The following is a 24,214-nucleotide window of genomic DNA, read 5'->3' as shown; positions in this document are numbered from 1 at the left end:
GGCAGGACCTGGTCAATGACCTGAAGAGAGCTGGGACCACAGTCTCAAAGAAAACCATTAGTAACACACTATGCCGTCATGGATTAAAATCCTGCAGCGCACGCAAGGTCCCCCTGCTCAAGCCAGCGCATGTCCAGGCCCGTCTGAAGTTTGCCAATGACCATCTGGATGATCCAGAGGAGGAATGGGAGAAGGTCATGTGGTCTGATGAGACAAAAATAGAGCTTTTTGGTCTAAACTCCACTCGCCGTGTTTGGAGGAAGAAGAAGGATGAGTACAACCCCAAGAACACCATCCCAACCGTGAAGCATGGATGTGGAAACATCATTCTTTGGGGATGCTTTTCTGCAAAGGGGACAGGACGACTGCACCGTATTGAGGGGAGGATGGATGGGGCCATGTATCGCGAGATCTTGGCCAACAACCTCCTTCCCTCAGTAAGAGCATTGAAGATGGGTCGTGGCTGGGTCTTCCAGCATGACAACGACCTGAAACACACAGCCAGGGCAACTAAGGAGTGGCTCCGTAAGAAGCATCTCAAGGTCCTGGAGTGGCCTAGCCAGTCTCCAGACCTGAACCCAATAGAACATCTTTGGAGGGAGCTGAAAGTCCGTATTGCCCAGCGACAGCCCCGAAACCTGAAGGATCTGGAGAAGGTCTGTATGGAGGAGTGGGCCAAAATCCCTGCTGCAGTGTGTGCAAACCTGGTCAAGACCTACAGGAAACGTATGATCTCTGTAATTGCAAACAAAGGTTTCTGTACCAAATATTAAGTTCTGCTTTTCTGATGTATCAAATACTTATGTCATGCAATAAAATGCAAATAAATTACTTAAAAATCATACAATGTGATTTTCTGGATTTTTGTTTTAGATTCCGTCTCTCACAGTTGAAGTGTACCTATGATAAAAATGCTCTACATGCTTTGTAAGTAGGAAAACCTGCAAAATCGGCAGTGTGTCAAATACTTGTTCTCCCCACTGTATATGGACAAGCAATGACAGAGCGGCATTGACTAAGATACAGTAGAATATTATGGAATAGAATGCATTATATACATATGAGATGAGTAGTGCAAGATATGTAAACATTGTTAAAGTGACTAGTGTTCCATTTCTTAAAGTGGCGAGTGATTTCAATAGCCTCTAATGTGCTAGTGATGGCTATTTAACAGTCTGATGGCCTTGAGATAGAAGCTATTCTTAATTCTCTCAGTCCCAGCTTTGATGCACCTGTACTGACCTCGCCTTCTGGATGATAGCGGGCTGAACAGGCAGTGGCTCGGGTGGTAGTTGTCCTTGGTTATCCTTTTGGCCTTCCTGTGACATCGGGTGCTGTATGTCTCTTGGAGGGCGGGTAGTTTGCCCCCGGTAATGCGTTCGGCAAACCGCACCACCCTCTGGAGAGCCCTGCGGTTGTGGGCGGTGCAGTTGCCGTACCAGGCGGTGATACAGCCCGACAGGATGCTCTCAATTGTGCATCTGTAAAAGTTTGAGGGTTAAGCCAAATTTCTTCAGCCTCTTGATGTTGAAGAGGCTCTGTTGCGCCTTCTTCACCACACTGTCTGCGTGTGAGGACCATTTCAGTTTGTCGGTGATGTGTACGCCAAGGAACTTGAAGCTTTTACCTTCTCCACTGCGGTCCCGTCGATTTGAATAGGGGGGTGCACCCTCTGCTGTTTCCTGAAGTCCACGATCATCTCCTTTGTTTTGTTGATGTTGAGTGAGAGGTTATTTTCCTGACACCACACTCCCAGAGCCCTCACCTCCTCCCTGTAGGCTGTCTCGTCATTGTTGGTAATCAAGCCTACTACTGATGTCGTCTGCAAACTTGATGATTGAGTTGGAGGCGTGCTTGGCCACGCAGTCATGGATGAACAGGGAGTACAGGAGGGGGCTGAGCACGCACCCTTGTGGGGCCCCAGTGTTGAGGATCAGCGAAGTGGAGATGTTGTTTCCTACATTCACCACCTGGGGGTAGCCCGTCAGGAAGTCCATCACCCAGTTGCACAGGTCTGGGTTCAGACCCAGGGCCTCAAGCTTAATGATGAGCTTGGAGGGTACTATGGTGTTGAATGCTGAGCTATAGTCAATGAACAGCATTCTTACATAGGTATTCCTCTTGTCCAGATGGGATAGGGCAGTGTGATGGCGATTGCATCGTCTGTGGATCTATTGGGGCGGTAAGCAAATTGAAGTGGGTCTAGGGTGACAGGTAAGGTAGAAGTGATATGATCCTTGACTAGTCTCTCAATGCACTTCATGATGACAGAGGTGAGTGCCACAGGGCGATAGTCATTTAGTTCAGTTACCTTTGCTTTCTTGGGTACAGTAACAATGGTGGCCATCTTGAAGCATGTGGGAACAGCAGACTGGGAAAGGGAGAGATTGAATATGTCCGTAAACACACCAGCCAGCTGGTCTGCGCATGCTCTGAGGACGCGGCTAGGGATGCCGTCTAGGCTGGCAGCCTTGCGGGGGTTAACATGCTTAAATGTCTTAATCACGTCGGCCATGGAGAAGGAGAGGCCACAGTCCTTGGTAGTGGGCCTCGTCAGTGGCACTGTGTTATCCTCAAAGCGGGTGAAGAAGGTGTTTAGCTTGTCTGGAAGCGAGACGTCGGTGTCGGCGACGTGGCTGGTTTTCCTTTTGTAAACCAGGTGAAGCTGGTTGAGAGAATACAAAGAGTGTGCAAAGCTGTCATCAAGGCAAAGGGTGGCTACTTTGAAGAATCTTTGAAGAATCTATTTTGATTTGTTTAACAACAATAATAGTGAAAACATTTCTTTTTTGGTTACTACATGATTCCATATGTGTTATTTCATAGTTTTGATGTCTTCACTATCATTCTACAATGTAGAAAATAGTAAAAATAAAGAAAAACCCTTGAATGAGTAGGTGTGTCAACTTTTGACTGATACTGTATATCATAACCATTGCAGAATACATTTCTCACCTTTTTCTGGCCATAATGAGTTCATATTCCCGAAGGGACCATACAACAAATTACCATGTGAATCTCTCATTTAATTGGGCCTATTAGATATAATTTCAAGTTTTTGCTCTATTCATCCGAAAGGGAGTGCTGTTTATTACATACAGTAGAATTTATCAGGTGAACAGACAGTTGATATTTTACATTGAAGTGTGTAGGCTACCACTGTAAGTAGGCCTATTGTAGTTTTCAAGTAGACAATGTTTCAGAATTCGTGGGCAGTGCAGCATATTTAGGTTCTGGAAAAAGTGAATGCTAAACGTAATGGAATTCTGTTTACAGGTCCACAACAATTTGCAATTGTTTTTGTCTTTCAGAAACGGTCAGATAGGCTACAGCAAATGTAACTGCAAAAGAAAACATTCTGCCAACACCTCCAAAGACATTTAATCAAGTTCGCCATTGCTATTTCCTTTAGATACTGTCTTGGCCTAATTCCAATACTGCCAAGGTACAGTGGGGAAAAAAAATTTTTAGTCAGCCACCAATTGTGCAAGTTCTCCCACTTAAAAAGATGAGAGAGGCCTGTAATTTTCATCATAGGTACACGTCAACTATGACAGACAAAATGAGATTTTTTTTCTCCAGAAAATCACATTGTAGGATTTTTTATGAATTTATTTGCAAATTATGGTGGAAAATAAGTATTTGGTCAATAACAAAAGTTTCTCAATACTTTGTTATATACCCTTTGTTGGCAATGACACAGGTCAAACGTTTTCTGTAAGTCTTCACAAGGTTTTCACACACTGTTGCTGGTATTTTGGCCCATTCCTCCATGCAGATCTCCTCTAGAGCAGTGATGTTTTAGGGCTGTCGCTGGACAACACAGACTTTCAACTCCCTCCAAAGATTTTCTATGGGGTTGAGATCTGGAGACTGGCTAGGCCACTCCAGGACCTTGAAATGCTTCTTACGAAGCCACTCCTTCATTGCCCGGGCGGTGTGTTTGGGATCATTGTCATGCTGAAAGACCCAGCCACGTTTCATCTTCAATGCCCTTGCTGATGGAAGGAGGTTTTCACTGAAAATCTCACGATACATGGCCCCATTCATTCTTTCCTTTACACGGATCAGTCGTCCTGGTCCCTTTGCAGAAAAACAGCCCCAAAGCATGATGTTTCCACCCCTATGCTTCACAGTAGGTATGGTGTTCTTTCGATGCAACTCAGCATTCTTTGTCCTCCAAACACGACATGTTGAGTTTTTACCAAAAAGTTCTATTTTGGTTTCATCTGATCATATGACATTCTCCCAATCCTCTTCTGGATCATCCAAATGCACTCTAGCAAACTTCAGACGGGCCTGGACATGTACTGGCTTAAGCAGGGGGACACGTCTGGCACTGCAGGATTTGAGTCTCTGGCGGCGTAGTGTGTTACTGATGGTAGGCTTTGTTACTTTGGTCCCAGCTCTCTGCAGGTCATTCACTAGGTCCCCCCGTATGGTTCTGGGATTTTTGCTCACTGTTCTTGTGATCATTTTGACCCCACGGGGTGAGATCTTGCGTGGAGCCCCAGATCGAGGGAGATTATCAGTGGTCTTGTATGTCTTCCATTTCCTAATAATTGCTCCCACAGTTGATTTCTTCAAACCAAGCTGCTTTTCTATTGCAGATTCAGTCTTCCCAGCCTGGTGCAGGTCTACAATTTTGTTTCTGGTGTCCTTTGACAGCGCTTTGATCTTGGCCATAGTGGAGTTTGGAGTGTGACTGTTTGAGGTTGTGGACAGGTGTCTTTTATACTGATAACAAGTTCAAACAGGTGCCATTAATACAGGTAACGAGTGGAGCACAGAGGAGCCTCTTAAAGAAGAAGTTACAGGTCTGTGAGAGCCAGAAATGTTGCTTGTTTGTAGGTGACCAAATACTTATTTTCCACCATAATTTGCAAATAAATTCATTAAAAATCCTACAATGTGATTTTCTGGAAAAAAAATTCTCAATTTGTCTGTCATAGTTGACGTGTACCTATGATGAAAATTACAGGCCACTCTCATCTTTTTAAGTGGGAGAACTTGCACAATTGGTGGCTGACTAAATACTTTTTTCCCCCACTGTATACAGAAAATAAGGACGTTATTGTCACCATAAAAGGTGAATGAAGGATGTTTTTCAGGCGGAGTTGTTATAATGCTTGTTCACGGGTACACAGTTTTACGAAAGGTCTGATTTATAACGGGAAACATGCGTATTTATGGCATGTGCCAAATATATAAATCTCAATGTTTAGTGTAAAATTTACGCAACGGTTATAAATGAGGCCCCAGGAGACCTACTGGGTGTGCATGCTTTTGTTCCAGCCCACCACTAACACATCAGCTTCAACTAATAATCAATTGATCATCAAGACCATTGAGGAGATTAGGACTGGGCTGGAATAAAATCATGCACGCCCTGTAGCTCTCCAGACCACTGTTGTCGTGAATATCAGGTGAAGAACACAAGTGCTTCTTTGTTAGCTAGGATTAAGATTTGTTGTCAATACAAATACAAGCTGTTGTTGCTGTACGGGTTCTGACCGTGGTGTGTGTGTGTGTTGGATTGTGCAGCCGTGGTCATCTCTCCTGAGGAACTGGAACAGTCTGGCTGTCACACATCCGGGGTACATGGCCTTCCTCACCTACGACGAGGTCAAGGCCCGACTGCAGAGGTTCATCCACAAGCCTGGCAGGTGAGACACACATACACCTGACACTGAAGTAAATATTTTGACATGCACACACTTGCATACAAAAAAACATCACAGAGCACACAGAGACCGTCCAAGTACATCAACATGTACACGCTCAACTTCTCTCACACAACACGTTTGTGGTCTGCCTCTGTCCCAGTTATATCTTCAGACTGAGTTGCACTCGGCTGGGCCAGTGGGCCATTGGCTACGTCACTGCAGATGGGAACATCCTGCAGACCATCCCCCACAACAAGCCCCTCTTTCAGGCCCTCATTGATGGATACAGGGAGGGATTGTGAGTATGACATAGCCAAGATGAAAGAATGACCAAATACTACCTTTTCTGGTTCAGTCAAGGCGTTTGCAAAATATGTTGTGTAAAGTTTCCTCTGAAAGAGGTTGAAATCAGTTTAAGACTACAAACAAAAATCATCACAGAATTGCACATTTTAATTAGTTGAAATAACAGGAAATCATACTTCAACTGGCCATTGAAATGTTTTGATTTGTTGCTCTCTCTCCAGCTACTTGTTCCCAGATGGCCGGGCCCAGAACCCAGACCTCACAGGTCTGTGTGAGCCCTCCCCACAGGACCACATCAAAGTCACACAGGTCAGACACACACACTCACATCCACGAAGTTCATAACATTCACTACAGGTCGTAATTCAGACTTCAGATTCACTTGTGACTCAAACTTTTGCCTACTGTAATTTTCCATTGCTTACAATGCCCTAAACGTACATTTGTATACTTATTCAGATTTATGTGAATCTATCTCAAGTCAGAATACTGTCTGTTTAGATCAGGGGTGTCAAACTCATTTTAGCTCAGGGGCCACATGGAGGAAAATCTATTCCCAAGTGGGCCGGACCGGAAAAATCATGGTATATATAACTTAAAAACAACAACTTCAGATTGTTTTCTTTGTTTTAATACGATCAACATAAAGCTGGAGCCTGAGGACAGTGTGTCCAAAATAGTACAAGCACAACATCACTATTAATCATAAAACACGTCAAGTTTATTTGAAAGTTCTAAAGAAAAAGAACACACAAACACACAATGCCTCAGTGATTAACAGAACTGTTTCACAGATCACAGAACTATATCAGGGTGTCATTTCTCAGGCAGAAATGTAGATAAAAATAATGAAATCCTGTTCCCCAAACAAGTGCAAGAACCACAGAGTCAAGAATAGGTTAAATATACAAATAAAATAAAATCAATTAAAAACAATAGCACATCAACATAAAAACATATAAACATAAATCTGAAAGCGTTGCTCAAACTCCCGTAACAGTCCCGTTATTTTATCTTTGAACCGCTTCATGTCTGCCACATGTTGGGTCGCGCACACATTTTTCAGACAGGGGAAGTGAGCTGCATCACCACCGGCAAGTTGCGTCTCCCACAATGACAGCTTCAACTTGAAAGAACGTATGCTGTCATAATACTGCGTGACAACTTTGTTGCGCCCTTGCAGCTGTTTGTTCAAGTTATTCAGGTGCTCTGTAACATCCACCATAAATGCAAGGTCCGGCATCCATTCTGCGGAATGAAATTCTAACACTGGTTTGCCCTTTTCTTCCATGAACTGTTCAATTTCTTCTCGTAAATCAAAGAAACGCCTCAGCACAGCACCTCGGCTTAACCATCTTACCTCAGTGTGGTATGGCAGGCCATAGATGTGGTCTTTCTCTCTGAGAAGGCTGTCAAACTGACGGTGATTCAGGCTTCTGGATCGGATGAAATTAACAGTTTGGATGACCACCTTCATGACGTTATCCATATTTAATGACTTGCAACACAAAGCCTCCTGGTGCAAAATACAGTGAAAAGTCAAAAAATCACGTCCTCCATTTGCAGATTGCACTTTCTCTCTGAACTTTGTCACAACGCCTGCTTTTTTCCCGATCATTGAGGGCGCACCATCTGTAGCCAGGCTGACAGCGCGGGACCAGTCCACTCCGACCCTGTCCAGCGCGCCGACGAGTGCTGTAAAAATATCAGCTGCTGTCGTTGTATCTGTCATCGGCACCAACTCCACGAACTCCTCGGTGACGGTCAATGTGTCATCAACTCCGCGGATGAAAAAATGGCCAGTTGTGCAACATCTGTAATGTCCGTGCTTTCATCAATTGCAACCGAAAACGCAATAAATGACTTTACTTTTTGCTTCAACTGGCTGTCCAAATCCACTGAAAGATCGGAAATCCTGTCTGCAACTGTGTTTCTTGTCAGGCTGATATTTGCAAAAGCCTGCCGCTTTTCAGGGCACACAATCTCCGCTGCCTTCATCATGCATGTTTTTAAAAATTCACCCTCACTAAATGGTTTTGAAGCCACTGCGATTTCATTAGCAATGAGGTAGCTAGCTTTCACTGCAGCGTCACTGATGTCTCGGCTGTGAGTAAACACAGACTGCTGTTTCTTCAGACCCGCCAACAGTTCATTCACCTTCTCTCATCTCCGCTGTCCTTGAGAGTTGTCATATTTGTCGGCATGAAGACTCACATAGTGGCGACGAAGGTTATATTCTTTCAGCACTGCAACATGCTCTGAACACACCAAACATACAGATTTTTCTTGGAACACTCTGCACTCTGCGTCCACTTTTCTCTTTTTTGACAGAGACATATTGGGGCAATGAGGGTGCCAAAGCACATAATGTTAAAAGTAGAAGCCGTAATAAATATCGCGGGCAAAACAAAGTAGCTCATTGGCTGCACGTGCTTGACCTACTTGCTCTGCCCCGGTATAAACAGTTTGCTTGCTTAACACAATTGCTATTGCGCCATCTAGTGGACGCAATTGGAACAGCAGTTTATTTTATTGAAAAATTGCAGCGCATTTTTATACTTTACAAAACAAAAAAACTAAACAATTTTTTATTTTTATTTTTTAAATCATCTCGCGGGCCGGATTAAACCCGTTTGCGGGCCTGATCCGGCCCGCGGGCCGTACGTTTGACACCCCTGGTTTAGATGGATGTTTCCTAAAATCAGAATTGGGCCAGAAAATATTTGTCCTATTGAAGTATGCATACACTGAGATATGACATTTCTGATGTATCTTTTACTTATGTGATACTCATCCTATCTCCTTTCTCTTCTCTGTGCTACAGGAGCAGTATGAGCTCTACTGTGAGATGGGCTCCACATTCCAGTTGTGTAAGATCTGTGCAGAGAACGACAAGGATGTGAAGATAGAGCCCTGCAGCCACCTCATGTGCACCTCCTGTCTCACTGCCTGGCAGGTAGGTCCCAGAATTAGGTCATCCCGCAAGAGTGTCTATTGGTTCACATTCATTTTGTACATTTTATCTGGGCCCGTATCCACAAAGCGTCTCAGAGTAGAACATTGGTCGTAAGTGCTGAGAATAGAGACATTTTACTCCTACTCTTATGGGTCAAAATAAAAGCTATGCATGAAGCCTCTTCAGTCAGAAGTCACTCCTAGTCGACAGATATTTAGGACACCTCATTAGCTGTCCTAACCAGTTAAGAGTTACCAACAGGTGTCTTGATAAAAGAAAAATGCAGTGAGTCAGTGTTTCCTGCGTCACATGCAATTGTTTTGAGTTGTTAAGAATGTTTTGATATTTCATAAATAATCTAGACCTACATGTAACAGTATCTCTTGCACTTTTGACAATTTCACAAGGCATGTTTTACATGATATGCTTAAATACTTAACCACTTAGTTATTTAAAGTTATCCATTTGGAATGCAACATGTTGTAAAAAAAATCTCTAAATTAGGCATGCCTATAAATTGTGCAATTGAAGGCATATATATAGTGCTTGTGTTAACTTTGATAGTGTTTGATGAAAATGATAGACCTTTCAAAACGTTGTGTGCAGTGTTGTATGCAACATTATCGGCAAGTGACTTGATGCCTACTCTGCCAAAGTGATTTAGAGTTGTTAAACGGGAATGACGACGAGTGTGTGTTGATAACGGTAATATTATGAAAATTCCGCTTTTAACCATATCATTTTTATTAAAATAAAGGTTATGGTTGCCAACATATTAGGCAATAATTAAGAGTAGGCAAAGTGATTGTGTCAGGCGAAAATGATATCAAACGTTTTACCATTACAGCATTTGATGTACAGTCACCTTCACTGTCATTGTCTGAAGCATGCTATATAGAGTTCACGCTGGCGATGCCGTATGTCTGAGCAGTGTCTTAACATCATCCTAAAACCTACTCTGAGCTGGGAGGTTTTTTTCTTCTTAAAACAGGTTAACAGGATTCCTAGGACCTTTTCTGAGATGCTTTGTGGATATGGGCCTTGGCCCGATTTAGTTTTAAACTGCGGTATTGCTCTCTCCCAGGAATCGGAGGGGCAGGGCTGTCCATTCTGCCGCTGTGAGATTAAAGGCACAGAGCCCATCGTGGTAGACCCCTTCCACCCCAAGAACAGCAGCAGCGGGGCCTCCTTTGCCAGCTTCCAGGGACCTTACGGGGCGGAAGGAGGGGGCTCCCTGTCAGTCTCCCCCAGCAACGATGAGGACGATGACGAGCGCCTGGAGGACCCCCACCTCATTATGAACAGGCTGGCCTGCACCAAGGCAAGTCCCCCACCTCACCCCCAGCCACCATCTATGACCAGCCAGACTTTGTCATGTTCTCTCTATTTCTCCTACACACACCATCTCACAACATCATTGTGTCCTTATGTGGTAAAAGTGAAAAGACAATCTATAAAAGACTTGGTAGTTTTCAGAATTTGCCAATCAGATACACCACCCAGTAAATCAACAACAACAAAAACAGCTCCTCCATCTACATGTTGTAGAAACAAGCTGACGTCTCAAGTTTGTTTTGATGCCTCCCCTGTGTGTTTTCAGGTGGAGCGCCCGCCCTCCCCTGTGACGCCGCTGCCCCCTGTGCCCCCCCGGCTGGACCTGCTGCAGCAGAGGCCTCCCAGCTCCCCAGGGGTCCTGGGCCAAGGAGCAACAACCAAGGCAAGTGGAGGACCTAATCTGTCAATCACTTAATCTAATTCAAGCTTATTTTGTTATGTATATAATGGTGTGCCCATGCATGTCATGTGACTTTTACATTTTACTAATTTAGCTGACTCTCTAATCCAGAGAGACAAGTATTGCATACAGTCATTAATATCTGCTCTCCCCAGATTGCAGCCCTCCACAGAGACAAACCTTTGCCCCTCCCTCCTGCCCTGAGAGAGTTACCCCCACCTCCCCCACCCGAACGCCCCTCTCCCCTTGGACTGCCAGAGGGCCGGCTCCAAAGGAGACCCCTGCCATGCACCCCTCCAGAGCCCAACTGGGCCTCCAACTACATGGTTCCCCGCCCCGTAGCCAAGGCCCCCCCACAGACCAACGGACCCAGTGACAGTGACTGTATCCACAGAGCAAAGCCGCTAGCAGCGACCAACGCTATCTACTCCCTGGCAGTCGGGTATGGCATATGTATAGATATGGATAAAATGTGTTATAGATGTAATGTAGATGTTCAATAGAGAGAAGTCACTCCTTGCCCTGAAGAGTTCTGGGAAATGCAGATTTTTATTCTAGTCCAGCACTAAATCACTAGATTTAATGTAATGGTGGTCTTCCATTCCTGACGTGATTGGTTGAATCAGAGGCTCTCTGGGACTTAGATTGTCTATAGACCCTGTAGTAACTCATAGAATGACTGATCGGTAATTCAATATGTTGTATGTATTACCTGGCTCAGTCTCTCTTGCTCTCTGTTGTTAGGCCTCCTCAACAGGAGTCTACTGGTGAGAAGTCATCTGGGAGTGATGAGGAGAATGAGTACATGAGCCCCACCTCTCTCCCTGCAGGAGGATCCTCCTGGGCCATGGCGGGTGCTGTTGTGCCCGCACCACCACTGCTCCAAACCACTAACCACGACTCACGGTGAGCGCTCAAGACTGTCATTGAGGTGACTCAGTGGATTATGATTGAATGATTGAACCATCCTAGATGTATGTATTTCCTGAATGGTTTAAATCTATGATCAATCAGTACAGGGTCCTGACTAACGTTTTTCTGATGCCCCTCCCTCTGCCATTCATCTTACTCCATCCCTGCCTCTTTCTCTCCACTCCCCCCTTCTATCCTAGGACTGTGGTGTGTGATGTGGACTGTGAGGACCCTCAGGTGTATGAGTCCATGTGTAACATCCAGGCGCAGGCTAGTGCTACTGTGCTCCTACCTCTGGCCTCCCTGTCCCTGCCCCAGCAGCCCCCGGAATCAGGTACATGGAGATGGATGAAGGATCTCTATTCTCACTTTTCTGATTGCACATGAAGTTACATAATCATCACTTTGTACAATCAGAAAACCACCATGCAACTTGGGCTTGAATCACACTGGCGTCTTTTGTATGTCTACAGTCGTGGTCAAAAGTTTTGAGAATGACACAAGTATTGGTCTTCACAAAGTTTGCTGCTTCAGTGTTTTTAGATATTTTTGTCAGATGTTACTATGGTATACTGAAGTATAATTACAAGCATTCCATAAGTGTCAAAGGCTTTTATTGACAATTACATTAAGTTTATGCAAAGAGTCAATATTTGCAGTGTTGACCCTTCTTTTTCAAGGCCTCTGCAATCCGCCCTGGCATGCTGTCAATTAACTTCTAGGCCACATCCTGACTGATGGCAGCCCATTCTTGCATAATCAATGCTTGGAGTTTGTCAGAATTTGTGGGTTTTTGTTTGTCCACCCGCCTCTTGAGGATTGACCACAAGTTCTCAATGGGATTAAGGTCTGGGGAGTTTCCTGGCCATGGACCCAAAATGTCGATGTTTTGTTCCCAGAGCCACTTAGTTATCACTTTTGCCTTATGGCAAGGTGGTCCATCATGCTGGAAAAGGCATTGTTCGTCACCAAACTGTTCTTGGATGGTTGGGAGAAGTTGCTCTCGGAGCATGTGTTGGTACCATTCTTTAGTCATGGCTGTGTTCTTAGGCAAAATTGTGAGTGAGCCCACTCCCTTGGCTGAGAAGCAACCCCACACATGAATGGTCTCAGGATGCTTTACTGTTGGCATGACACAGGACTGATGGTAGCGCTCACCTTGTCTTCTCCGGACAAGCTTTTTTCCGGATGCCCCAAACAATCGGAAAGGGGATTCATCAGAGAAAAATACTTTACCCCAGTCCTCAGCAGTCCAATCCCTGTACCTTTTGCAGAATATCAGTCTGTCCCTGATGTTTTTTCTGGAGAGAAGTGGCTTCCTCACTGCCCTTCTTGACACCAGGCCATCCTCCAAAAGTCTTTGCCTCACTGTGCGTGCAGATGCACTCACACCTGCCTGCTGCCATTCCTGAGCAAGCTCTGCACTGGTGGTGCCCCGATCCTGCAGCTGAATCAATTTTAGGAGACGGTCCTGGTGCTTGCTGGACTTTCTTGGGCGCCCTGAAGCCTTCTTCACAACAATTGAACCTTTCTCCTTGAAGTTCTTGATGATCCGATAAATGGTTGATTTAGGTGCAATCTTACTAGCAGCAATATCCTTGCCTGTGAAGCCCTTTTTGTGCAAAGCAATGATGACGGCACGTGTTTCCTTGCAGGTAACCATGGTTAAGAGGAAGAACAATGATTTCAAGCACCACCCTCCTTTTAAAGCTTCCAGTCTGTTATTCTAACTCAATCAGCATGACAGAGTGATCTCCAGCCTTGTCCTCGTCAACACTCTCACCTGTGTTAACGAGAGAATCACTGACATGATGTCAGCTGGTCCTTTTGTGGCAGGGCTGAAATGCAGTGGAAATGTTATTTTGGGATTAAGTTCATTTTCATGGCAAAGAGGGACTTTGCAATTAATTGCAATTCATCTGATCACTCATAACATTCTGGAGTATATGCAAATTGCCATCATAAAAACTGAGGCAGCAGACTTTGTGAAAATTAATATTTGTGTCATTCTCAAAACTTTTGACCACGACTGTACACCTGCCCAGAAACATACCATCTCAATGAATGTGGCCACAATTGGATTACAGTTATTAGTTAAGCCAGTTATCATGTATCTCAGCACGTGGAACATGTACAGTGGGGAAAAAAAGTATTTAGTCAACCACCAATTGTGCAAGTTCTCCCACTTAAAAAGATGAGAGAGGCCTGTAATTTTCATCATAGGTACACGTCAACTATGACAGACAAAATGAGAAAACAAAATCCAGAAAATCACATTGTAGGATTTTTAATGAATTTATTTGCAAATTATGGTGGAAAATAAGTATTTGGTCAATAACAAAAGTTTCTCAATACTTTGTTATATACCCTTTGTTGGCAATGACACAGGTCAAACGTTTTCTGTAAGTCTTCACAAGGTTTTCACACACTGTTGCTGGTATTTTGGCCCATTCCTCCATGCAGATCTCCTCTAGAGCAGTGATGTTTTGGGGCTGTCGCTGGGCAACACGGACTTTCAACTCCCTCCAAAGATTTTCTATGGGGTTGAGATCTGGAGACTGGCTAGGCCACTCCAGGACCTTGAAATGCTTCTTACGAAGCCACTCCTTCGTTGCCTGGGCGGTGTGTTTGGGATCATTGTCATGCTGAAAGACCCAGCCACGTTTCATCTTCAATGCCCTTGCTGATGGAAGGAGGTTTTCACTCAAAATCTCACGATACATGGCCCCATTCATTCTTTCCTTTACACGGAGCAGTCGTCCTGGTCCCTTTGCAGAAAAACAGCCCCAAAGCATGATGTTTCCACCCCCATGCTTCACAGTAGGTATGGTGTTCTTTGGATGCAACTCAGCATTCTTTGTCCTCCAAACACGACGAGTTGAGTTTTTACCAAAAAGTTATATTTTGGTTTCATCTGACCATATGACATTCTCCCAATCCTCTTCTGGATCATCCAAATGCACTCTAGCAAACTTCAGACGGGCCTGGACATATACTGGCTTAAGCAGAGGGACACGTCTGGCACTGCAGGATTTGAGTCCCTGGCGGCGTAGTGTGTTACTGATGGTAGGCTTTGTTACTTTGGTCCCAGCTCTCTGCAGGTCATTCACTAGGTCCCCCCGTGTGGTTCTTGTGATCATTTTGACCCCATGGGGTGAGATCTTGCGTGGAGCCCCAGATCGAGGGAGATTATCAGTGGTCTTGTATGTCTTCCATTTCCTAATAATTGCTCCCACAGTTGATTTCTTCAAACCAAGCTGCTTACCTATTGCAGATTCAGTCTTCCCAGCCTGGTGCAGGTCTACAATTTTGTTTCTGGTGTCCTTTGACAGCTCTTTGGTCTTGGCCATAGTGGAGTTTGGAGTGTGACTGTTTGAGGTTGTGGACAGGTGTCTTTTATACTGATAACAAGTTCAAACAGGTGCCATTAATACAGGTAACGAGTGGAGGACAGAGGAGCCTCTTAAAGAAGAAGTTACAGGTCTGTGAGAGCCAGAAATCTTGCTTGTTTGTAGGTGACCAAATACTTATTTTCCACCATAATTTGCAAATAAATTCATAAGAAATCCTACATTGTGATTTTCTGGAAAAAAAATTCTCAATTTGTCTGTCATAGTTGACGTGTACCTATGATGAAAATTACAGGCCTCTCATCTTTTTAAGTGGGAGAACTTGCACAATTGGTGGCTGACTAAATACTTTTTTCCCCCACTGTATATCCTGTATTCAGGGTATTTAAATCACTCTTTCTTTTTTTATCCCTTTAATCCTCTTGTTTCCCTCCAGACTACCTCATCCCTCCCCCTGCGGTTCCCCTGCACCATGTGGTAGAGGAGATTGAGGAAGAGGATGTGTATGAGTATGACTACCCACGACCCCAAGCTCCCCCGGCACCCGCCAGGCGCACCCTCTCTGATGTCACCGGCACCTCGGCCGTCTTCAGCTGCCTCTCAATGGATAGCCCTACCATAGATGCCTGTATGTAACTCAGCATTAGGGTTTTCAGTCCTTTTCCTCTCTTACTTTGTCATGTTAAGAGTTATATTTATCAAACACCATCTCATGAACATGTTCTCTCCTCTTCTCTCTCCCAGCTACGTTTGCATCAGGTCAGGACCCCGAGCGCCCCCCTAAGCCCCTCCCCCGCCGGGTCAACTCAGACCACCGGCCCCGCCCCCTTACCCCAGAGGCCCTGCCCCCTGCTGCCAGTCCATCAGCTGGCTCCCGAGGGGGGCCCGGTCCCGCTCCAGTTCCCGGTGCGGCGCTACCCATCAACGGGGAGATAGAGTGTCTGATGAGCCAGGGTTACTCATTCCAGGACATTCAGAAGGCCCTGATGATCGCCCAGAACAACCTGGAGACGGCCAAGAACATCCTGCGCGAGTTTGTCTCCATCCCCTCCACGGCCCACATCCTCACGTAGCAGCCTCAACACCGCACCCTATATCATTTACCCACTGTGCCATAATGGATAGCATTTCTACTGTGCTGGTTGTGACAGGTCTAGAAGCGCTGTAAATTGTAAGGGTAGGAGGACTCACCTCGGTCCCATGCACAGGCATCTAGTGAGAGAATCTAAAGGGAGAGGGAGAATGCTTGATGTGGCCTCTGTATGGCCAAGCCTTTGACCCTTGTATGGTCGTTTGTGCTTGGCTCTGGTCTTATTGTGTGGCTCTAAGCATTTCCTTGTTTCTGAGTGCAGGGTAGAATAAGCCTAACTTTACACTGTGTGCTTAGGCTGCAGTGTCTCGCAAGGAATAGTTTGGGACTTATTGTGCAGCAGCAGTAACTGTCATTGGGGCATACTTGACTCATGATTCCCACTCCCTCTTCACCCTAATGGTGCCCATGTTAGTTTTGGTTGGGTCATAGTCGTACATACAGTTTGTAGCTAGATACGCCAGGTGGAGACTAAAGCATTTGATTTTGTGGTTTGTGCTAAAGCTAATGAATGTGAATATTTTAGTTGCATTGCAGTATTACAGGGCTCCATGTCATACATTTCACTGTAATTGTAGTAGACGAAGTAACGGTTTTTAAAAAGTAAGCATAACTCCAAATTGCTTTAGTTCCTGGTTTAGTGATTGTCTTATAATATATAACAGTCTGAATGACGTGTACGTAATCTTGGAATGTACAGTAAGCGTATTCAATGTAGTGCTAACATTGACTGGTGAACTAACGTGTAACATTTCTGATGTCATTATTTTGTATAATTGTATTAATGCCACCAGTGGTAGTGGTTTCACGGTTAAGCCTTATTGTTAATTCTGTGAATAGCTTATATATTTTAAAGTGAGTGTCCTTTTTTAATGTCATACTTAAAAATTAAGGGAGTATATGTGCCCTATCTGAATTTTGCTCTCTACTAATCAGTGTGCAATTGGACTGCTGCTTGTAAGGGTTTGTTTTTTCGTATCCATACTATTAATTTTCCAGACAATAACATGTTGATTGGGCAGAGAAGACAAAGTGATCCCAAGTCATGTATACACCATGATATTTAGTGAAATGAAGTACTTAATTGGCACTACCTCAGACTTGCTTTGCTGCCTCCTCTGGGAAAGAACACTTTGTTTATACGTTACAAACAGAACATTGCCCCATCTTAAGGTGGCTCAATATTAGTTTTGAACTTTTATGTAGTTTCTTTGTACCTACGTTGATTAGCATTGTTTTTTCCCCCAAGGATGTGGCTTCGACACATTGAGAAATCTGTAAATATATGAATAATTAAATCTATTTCCTTTGAATTTGAAACCCCGTTGAACAGAGGGAGTTTTTGTCATTGTCTTCTGGACTCAGGTACACATCAGACTGAACAATGTGCAGTGATATGCCAAGGTTGTATGGGGACTCTCACACCAGAAATGTTAGGTGTTAATGTGTTGGATTCAAAGCCAAAAGCATTTAAATACAGGTTTAAATCACATATTATTAGATACTTGTAAGGTAAATGTAAAGAATGGCCATGATATTTCTGCATCGGTTTGTTTCGCTTGAGTTCAATATTGTTTTAACTTCTTTCAAATTGTGATATACATTGACTGCAATTCATTGATCATGAACTTAAGTGCCACTCCTTGTAAAATCCTTTGTGAGAATTGACTTGAAACTGAAATGGTTCAAAGTGGTGCTTTCTAAGGCCTCTGCTTTCCACTGTCTCGCTCATATGTGGACTTACCACAAGAGGGCACTCTGTCATAAGAGATTGCTGTGGTCTCATGCCACACTAGTCATTGCACCACCACACACAGTGCTCAATAGTTGCAGAATTTACTGGTATACTGTTGGTACTTTGTCGTTCGAGCCAATGTGAAATTGTATATTATAATTCATTGTGCGCCTCACCTGTACATACGGAGAGAACTAACAAAAAAAAGAGCTTTTTTTCATTGCCTTATTGCATGTGTAGATGAAGTATTTTATTTATTGATTTTAATATACTCAGCATTCATTATGTTGCCATGTGTTCATGCCTCAGCCATTAAAGATTTTCAAATAAACAATATTTTCTTTAACATTTGATTGGTATATTTTATTGAAAAAGTTAAATAATACTGTAGTACTGAAAATATTGTCTATGTAGCTCGTTACGAACCCAATAACTAGCCTACTAATATTGTTTTGCACTTGCTTTGTCTAGGGGTCCGAGGCCTAGTTACATGGTCTGTAACCTGAAAGAATGTGTGCATTTATGTGAGAAATCAGCGTTTGAGGACCCAGGAGACAGCAACTTACCGCGTTCAGGGCCAGCTCCATCTTGGTCTGCCAGTCAAAGCAGATGATTATTCGTTCAGATGGTGATGAAACACCAAGCATGCTGTCTATGGAAATCTGAAGCTACTGTACTACTCACTCCAGGATACAGCATAACGGTGGTTAGGGGGTAGAAGTCGCCCCTTTTCCCCGTCGATCACATTCTGGGTCTCTGTTATAGACCATAGTGAGGCGTAGTCATTTTGGCTGTTGTGAATTAAATCTATCAGTGGAAATATGTATTTTCAGTCGTGCCATTGAAATGCACTCGTAGTACATTTTCAATTCTCTGCTATGAACTTTAATTTAAATATTTAGTGTAAAGATGACAATGAAAAAGAGATCAAATGTAACCTTTTTATTTGGCATTTTCTTGCAAAAAAATTATAAAAAGGCAAGCATCAAATCACAAGAACTGTACTTAATTTACACATGTTTGCAATATCAGAACATTACAAAACAATGATGAACTGTGCAGGTCCAAACATTCCTGTCCACCGGTAGCTGTTTCAGATAGTCAACAAAAACATTACATATCACTCAAAGAAAGAGGTTGGGATGGGATGAAGCAGGTATAACTGTCCAGTCAAGAAAAGTTTCTGTTTTCTGAGCTAACTGCACAACATGCTGTTTTCACTGTTGGTGGTGACCAACAGTGAACCTTTTGTACATCATGAAGGCCAGTCATCCACACACTGGCTTCAAAAAGCTTTTTCTTCCCGTGTTGGGATCTGTCTTTGGGTGACATGAATGAATGAAACTCAAACACTTAAGTCCAGACCTCTTCCTTCCATAAGCATCAGAACACTACACTATAACACAACTAAACCAGACCGAACAAAAAAGGCACACAGTTGAGGGCAGTTTCTTTTCTTGAGTTATACTACCAAAAGTCCACTATCTGCAGTCCTATGGCCGGACGTAAGCAGGCTGAACAAAATGGATGTCATTTCAACTAAACACTTACAATGACCACTAAAATATTACCTTGAAGGCAATATTTGGATCACAACATACAGTATTTGTACAAATTGAACTCTCCCATTAGTGTACAATATCAAAATCATAATACCTTTAGTAACATATCATCATTCCGTAAATGATGCAAGTTGGGCAGTCTTTGAGCTAGCAACAGCTTCTTCCATGCATATAACTTACAGTAAGCATCCAAAATGTCTCACACACAAAATGACCTTCAGGTCTCCTTGGCCCTCACCCAAATACAAAGAAATACACAGAGCAAACCAGAAAAAAAGGAAACATTTCAGTGTATCTTACATCAAAGTGAGACAAATTTCCACAGGCACTGCAGATTATAACGCAGTAGGCCATTTCAAAAAAGACAATCGAAGGCCACAGCTACAAACGGTTCTTATGCTACGATTATTTACAAACAGTACAAGAGCTTGACAGTAGTTCACAAGAGAATGACTCTGAAATGATGAGTTTTGCTGAGAAAATGTAGACACCTGTTGACATGGCGTTTGTCCACAAACATATTGGTGGTCATTTATGGTCAAATTTCCTCCATAAAATTATGTAGAAACGCCTAATCAAGGACCATGGATGAATAGCTAAAGTAAGTGACACCATAAACAGATACTACCATGAAGTCTGAACTTGAAAGGTCTGTGTCAAAATATCTTAAATAACTAAATATATATATAATATATACAGTCTATAAAGTTTTTAACGCACAGTTAATGAACGTCATCATCATACACTTGAAAACGAAAACGAGAGAGTAAAAAGTCTTTGGGGAGACAGTATAAAATTACAAACAGTAAAATTGAGCAATCAAAACATCCTTCAAACACCTTAAAATCAGTCGTTTGTGTTCCTGTGTGGTTTTGGCCAGATATGGTGAATACTGCTGAACACAAATGTGGGGAAAGTGATTGATTGATTGAGTCCTAATTAGAAAGTGATTGTGAAGGCTGTTTTTTCCAATGCTTCCAGTAGTCTAGGCTTGGCTTGTGGGTGGATTTGGTGGGGTGGCGAAGAGCTTCGGCTGGCCACGTCAGAGCTCAGCCCTCTGCATATGTCACTTCCTCAGGTCCATGTACTTTACTCCAGGGAAAAGCACACAGGGAAAGAGGAGAGGGAGAAAAAACACCAACAAATGTCAATACAGTGGGCAATGCAAGATTCAAGAAAGACAGACAGTAGGCTACTTCTGTTTAGCGTATAGCTTTCATATTCATAGTTACCTGGCCGCTGGGGCCATTCTTGTCACCGTTAACGCCCTTCAGAAGAACAGCCTCTTCGGTCTTGGTGTCAGTCTTCATCTCCACCACAATGCCATCTTTGTTAGGGTTCTCCTTGGTGCTGTGGATAGAGAGCACAAACTCAGTTTACTCTCAATATTCCTCTCCAGTGAGGACAGTATCACATTCTTGGAGGCAGAAATACTAATTTATAGATGAACATATGGAATACATTTAGATAACACTTTTTCAAGCGCTCAGAGTGCTTTACATTGTAATTTACCCTCATCCACTACCAATGTGTAGCACCCACCTTATAGAACCAGACACAAAACCTGGCCCTAGACCAGTTGTTGAAGTAGAATACTCACATCTCCTGCTTGCCAGAGCGGCCACAGGGGATCTTGCCCTTCTTGTGGAGGAAGTAGAGCACACTGCCCAGGATGGCCAGCAGGAGGATACAGATGATGATGACCACGATGATCACACCATTGCCCTCAGCTATACACACAGACAGACAGACAGAGAGAGGGGAGGGTAAGCTCAGGTTAATGCTTATACCTGATCATGGAGAATCATCCGGACATGATATGTGTAAATATATCCTGTTTACCTGTGCAGCCTCTACATGTGTAACCAGTGAACCATAACCCCATGTGAGAATGCCCCTAGCGTACAAAACAAGTGAAAACATCCCTAGACAGACAACATAAGGCCAAAATGACTCAAATTTGTCTACATCAGCAGTTGTCAAAGCAGTTGTGACAAAGTGGTTACAGTAAATAACCCGGCCAAGACCCCAAAGAGCTAGCAGAAGCGAAATCAGAAGCATAGTGGCCAGAAAAGAAAACCTAGAAGGAAAAAACCCAGAGACGAACCCAGCTCAGATGGGAGGCCCATCCTCTTCTAGTAGGACAAAACATAGGAAGATATGGAAGATAGTAGCCACTAGCCAGGACAGCCACTCAGTAACATTTCCCACTTTTGTCCAGGGAGTCCTGGGATCCAGGTTGTAGAACAGTTTTAGAGTATGGTGCTATTGGTCATGATTTATGGGCCAAGTCATAAGAAGCAGATGGGAAACAGATCAAGGGCTCTATTCAATCCACATCGCGGAAGTTCAGCTTTACAGCGTGATTGAAATTTAAAGGCAATGTTCCCGCTTTAGCGGAGACTGCATTCACGGTAAACGCTGCATATGTCAGCTCCATCGGAAATTACCTTTACATTTACACTACCGTTCAAAAGTTTGGGGTCACTTAGAAATGTCCTTGTTTTCAAAAGAAAAGCACATTTTTTGTCCATTAAAATAACATCAAATTGATCAGAAATACAATGTAGAAATGTTTTATGTTGTAAATGGCTATTGTCGCTGGAAATGTCAGATTTTTTATGGAATATCTACATAGGCGTACAGAGGCCCATTATCAGAAACCATCAGTCCTGTGTTCCAATGGCACGTTGTGTTTGCTAATCCAAGTTTATCGTTTTAAAAAGCTAATTGATCATTAGAAAACACTTTTGCAAGTATGTTAGCACAGCTGAAAACTGTTGTGCTGATTAAAGAAGCAATAAAACTGGCCTTCTTGAGACTAGTTGAGTATCTGGAGCATCAGCAATTGTGGGTTCGATTACCAGCTTAAAATGGCCAGAAACAAAGAACTTTCTTCTGAATCTATTCAGTCTATTCTTGTTCTGAGAAATGAAGGCTATTCCATGCGAGAAATTGCCAAGAAACTGAAGATCTCGTACAACGCTGTATACTACTCCCTTCACAGAACAGCGCAAACTGGCTCTAACCAGAATAGAAAGAGGAGTGGGAGGCCCCGGTGCACAACTGAGCAAGAGGACAAATACATTAGAGTGTCTAGTTTGAGAAACAGGCGCCTCACATGTCCTCAACTGGCAGCTTCATTAAATAGTACCCGCAAAACACCAGTCTCAACGTCAACAGTGAAGAGGCGACTCCGGGATGCTGACCTTCTAGGCAGAGTTGCAAAGAAAAAGCCATATCTCAGACTGCCCATCTTAATCTTTTATTTTTATTGGCCAGTCTGAGATCTGGCTTTTTCTTTGCAACTCTGCCTAGAAGGTCAGCATCCCGGAGTCGCCTCTTCACTGTTGACGTTGAGACTGGTGTTTTGCGGGTACTATTTAATGAAGCTGCCAGTTGAGGACCTGTGAGGCGTCTGTTTCTCAAACTAGACACTCTAATGTATTTGTCCTCTTGCTCAACTAGTCTCAAGAAGGCCAGTTTTATTGCTTCTTTAATCAGCACAACAGTTTTAAGCTGTGCTAACATAATTGCAAAAGGGTTTTCTAATGATCAATTAGCCTTTTAAAATGATAAACTTGGATTAGCAAACACAACGTGCCATTGGAACACAGGACTGATGGTTGCTGATAATGGGCCTCTGTACGCCTACAGTGAGGGGGAAAAGTATTTGATCCCCTGCTGATTTTGTATGTTTGCCCACTGACAAAGACATGATCAGTCTATAATTTTAATGGTAGGTTTATTTGAACAGTGAGAGACAGAATTACAACAACAAAATCCAGAAAAACGCATGTCAAAAATGTTATAAATTTATTTGCATTTTAATGAGGGAAAAAAGTATTTGACCCCTCTGCAAAACATGACTTAGTACTTGGTGGCAAAACCCTTGTTGGCAATCACAGAGGTCAGACGTTTCTTGTAGTTGGCCACCAGGTTTGCACACATCTCAGGAGGGATTTTGTCCCACTCCTCTTTGCAGATCTTCTCCAAGTCATTAAGGTTTCGTGCCTGACGTTTGGCAACTCGAACCTTCAGCTCCCTCCACAGATTTTCTATGGGATTAAGGTCTGGAGACTGGCTAGGCCACTCCAGGACCTTAATGTGCTTCTTCTTGAGACACTCCTTTGTTGCCTTGGCTGTGTGTTTTGGGTCATTGTCATGCTGGAATACCCATCCATAACCCATTTTCAATGCCCTGGCTGAGGGAAGGAGGTTCTCACCCAAGATTTGACGGTACATGGTGCCGTCCATCGTCCCTTTGATGTGGTGAAGTTGTCCTGTCCCCTTAGCAGAAAAATACCCCCAAAGCATTATGTTTCCACCTCCTTGTTTGATGGTGGGGATGGTGTTCTTGGGGTCATAGGTAGCATTCCTCCTCCTCCAAACACGGCGAGTTGAGTTGATGCCAAAGAGCTCGATTTTGGTCTCATCTGACCACAACACTTACACCCAGTTCTCCTCTGAATCATTCAGATGTTCATTCGCAAACTTCAGACGGCCCTGTATATGTGCTTTCTTGAGAAGGGGGACCTTGCGGGCGCTGCAGGATTTCAGTCCTTCACGGCGTAGTGTGTTACCAATTGTTTTCTTGGTGACTATGGTCCCAGCTGCCTTGAGATCATTGACAAGATCCTCCTGTGTAGTTCTGTGCTGATTCCTCACCGTTCTCATGATCATTGCAACTCCACGAGGTGAGATCTTGCATGGAGCCCCAGGCCGAGGGAGATTGACAGTTATTTTGTGTTTCTTCCATTTGCGAATAATCGCACCAACTGATGTCACCTTCTCACCAAGCTGCTTGGCGATGGTCTTGTAGCCCATTCCAGCCTTGTGTAGGTCTACAATCTTGTCCCTTACATCCTTGGAGAGCTCTTTGGTCTTGGCCATGGTGGAGAG

General features: G+C 43.6%; 2 protein-coding genes across 2 annotated transcripts in view; one reads left to right on the top strand and one right to left on the bottom strand.

Moving 5' to 3' along the window:
* LOC311142987 (E3 ubiquitin-protein ligase CBL-like) overlaps positions 1-18,087 on the top strand; it is a 29,684-nt gene extending 11,597 nt beyond the window's left edge. The window contains exons 5-15 of the mRNA XM_084178772.1: positions 5,545-5,666; positions 5,827-5,964; positions 6,194-6,281; positions 8,797-8,928; positions 10,013-10,249; positions 10,529-10,645; positions 10,819-11,105; positions 11,408-11,569; positions 11,776-11,909; positions 15,362-15,553; positions 15,670-18,087. Of these exons, the coding sequence (XP_084034898.1) occupies positions 5,545-5,666; positions 5,827-5,964; positions 6,194-6,281; positions 8,797-8,928; positions 10,013-10,249; positions 10,529-10,645; positions 10,819-11,105; positions 11,408-11,569; positions 11,776-11,909; positions 15,362-15,553; positions 15,670-15,998 (1,938 nt within the window). The 3' untranslated portion in view covers positions 15,999-18,087. The remainder of the gene's footprint in view (positions 1-5,544; positions 5,667-5,826; positions 5,965-6,193; positions 6,282-8,796; positions 8,929-10,012; positions 10,250-10,528; positions 10,646-10,818; positions 11,106-11,407; positions 11,570-11,775; positions 11,910-15,361; positions 15,554-15,669) is intronic.
* Positions 18,088-20,378: 2,291 nt separating this feature from the next.
* The window catches only part of LOC311143074 (cell surface glycoprotein MUC18-like), a gene marked incomplete at both ends in the record, with an annotated part of 94,693 nt that continues 90,857 nt past the window's right edge, over positions 20,379-24,214 (bottom strand). The window contains 3 exons of the mRNA XM_084178883.1: positions 20,379-20,399; positions 20,545-20,662; positions 20,913-21,042. Coding sequence (XP_084035009.1) covers positions 20,379-20,399; positions 20,545-20,662; positions 20,913-21,042 — 269 coding nt within the window. The remainder of the gene's footprint in view (positions 20,400-20,544; positions 20,663-20,912; positions 21,043-24,214) is intronic.

Source organism: Coregonus lavaretus (genome assembly GCF_964263955.1).
Source record: "Coregonus lavaretus genome assembly, chromosome: 15".
NCBI lineage: Eukaryota > Metazoa > Chordata > Actinopteri > Salmoniformes > Salmonidae > Coregonus > Coregonus lavaretus.
Note: the sequence above shows the minus strand (reverse complement) of the source record. Positions and strands in the feature narration are given on the sequence as shown.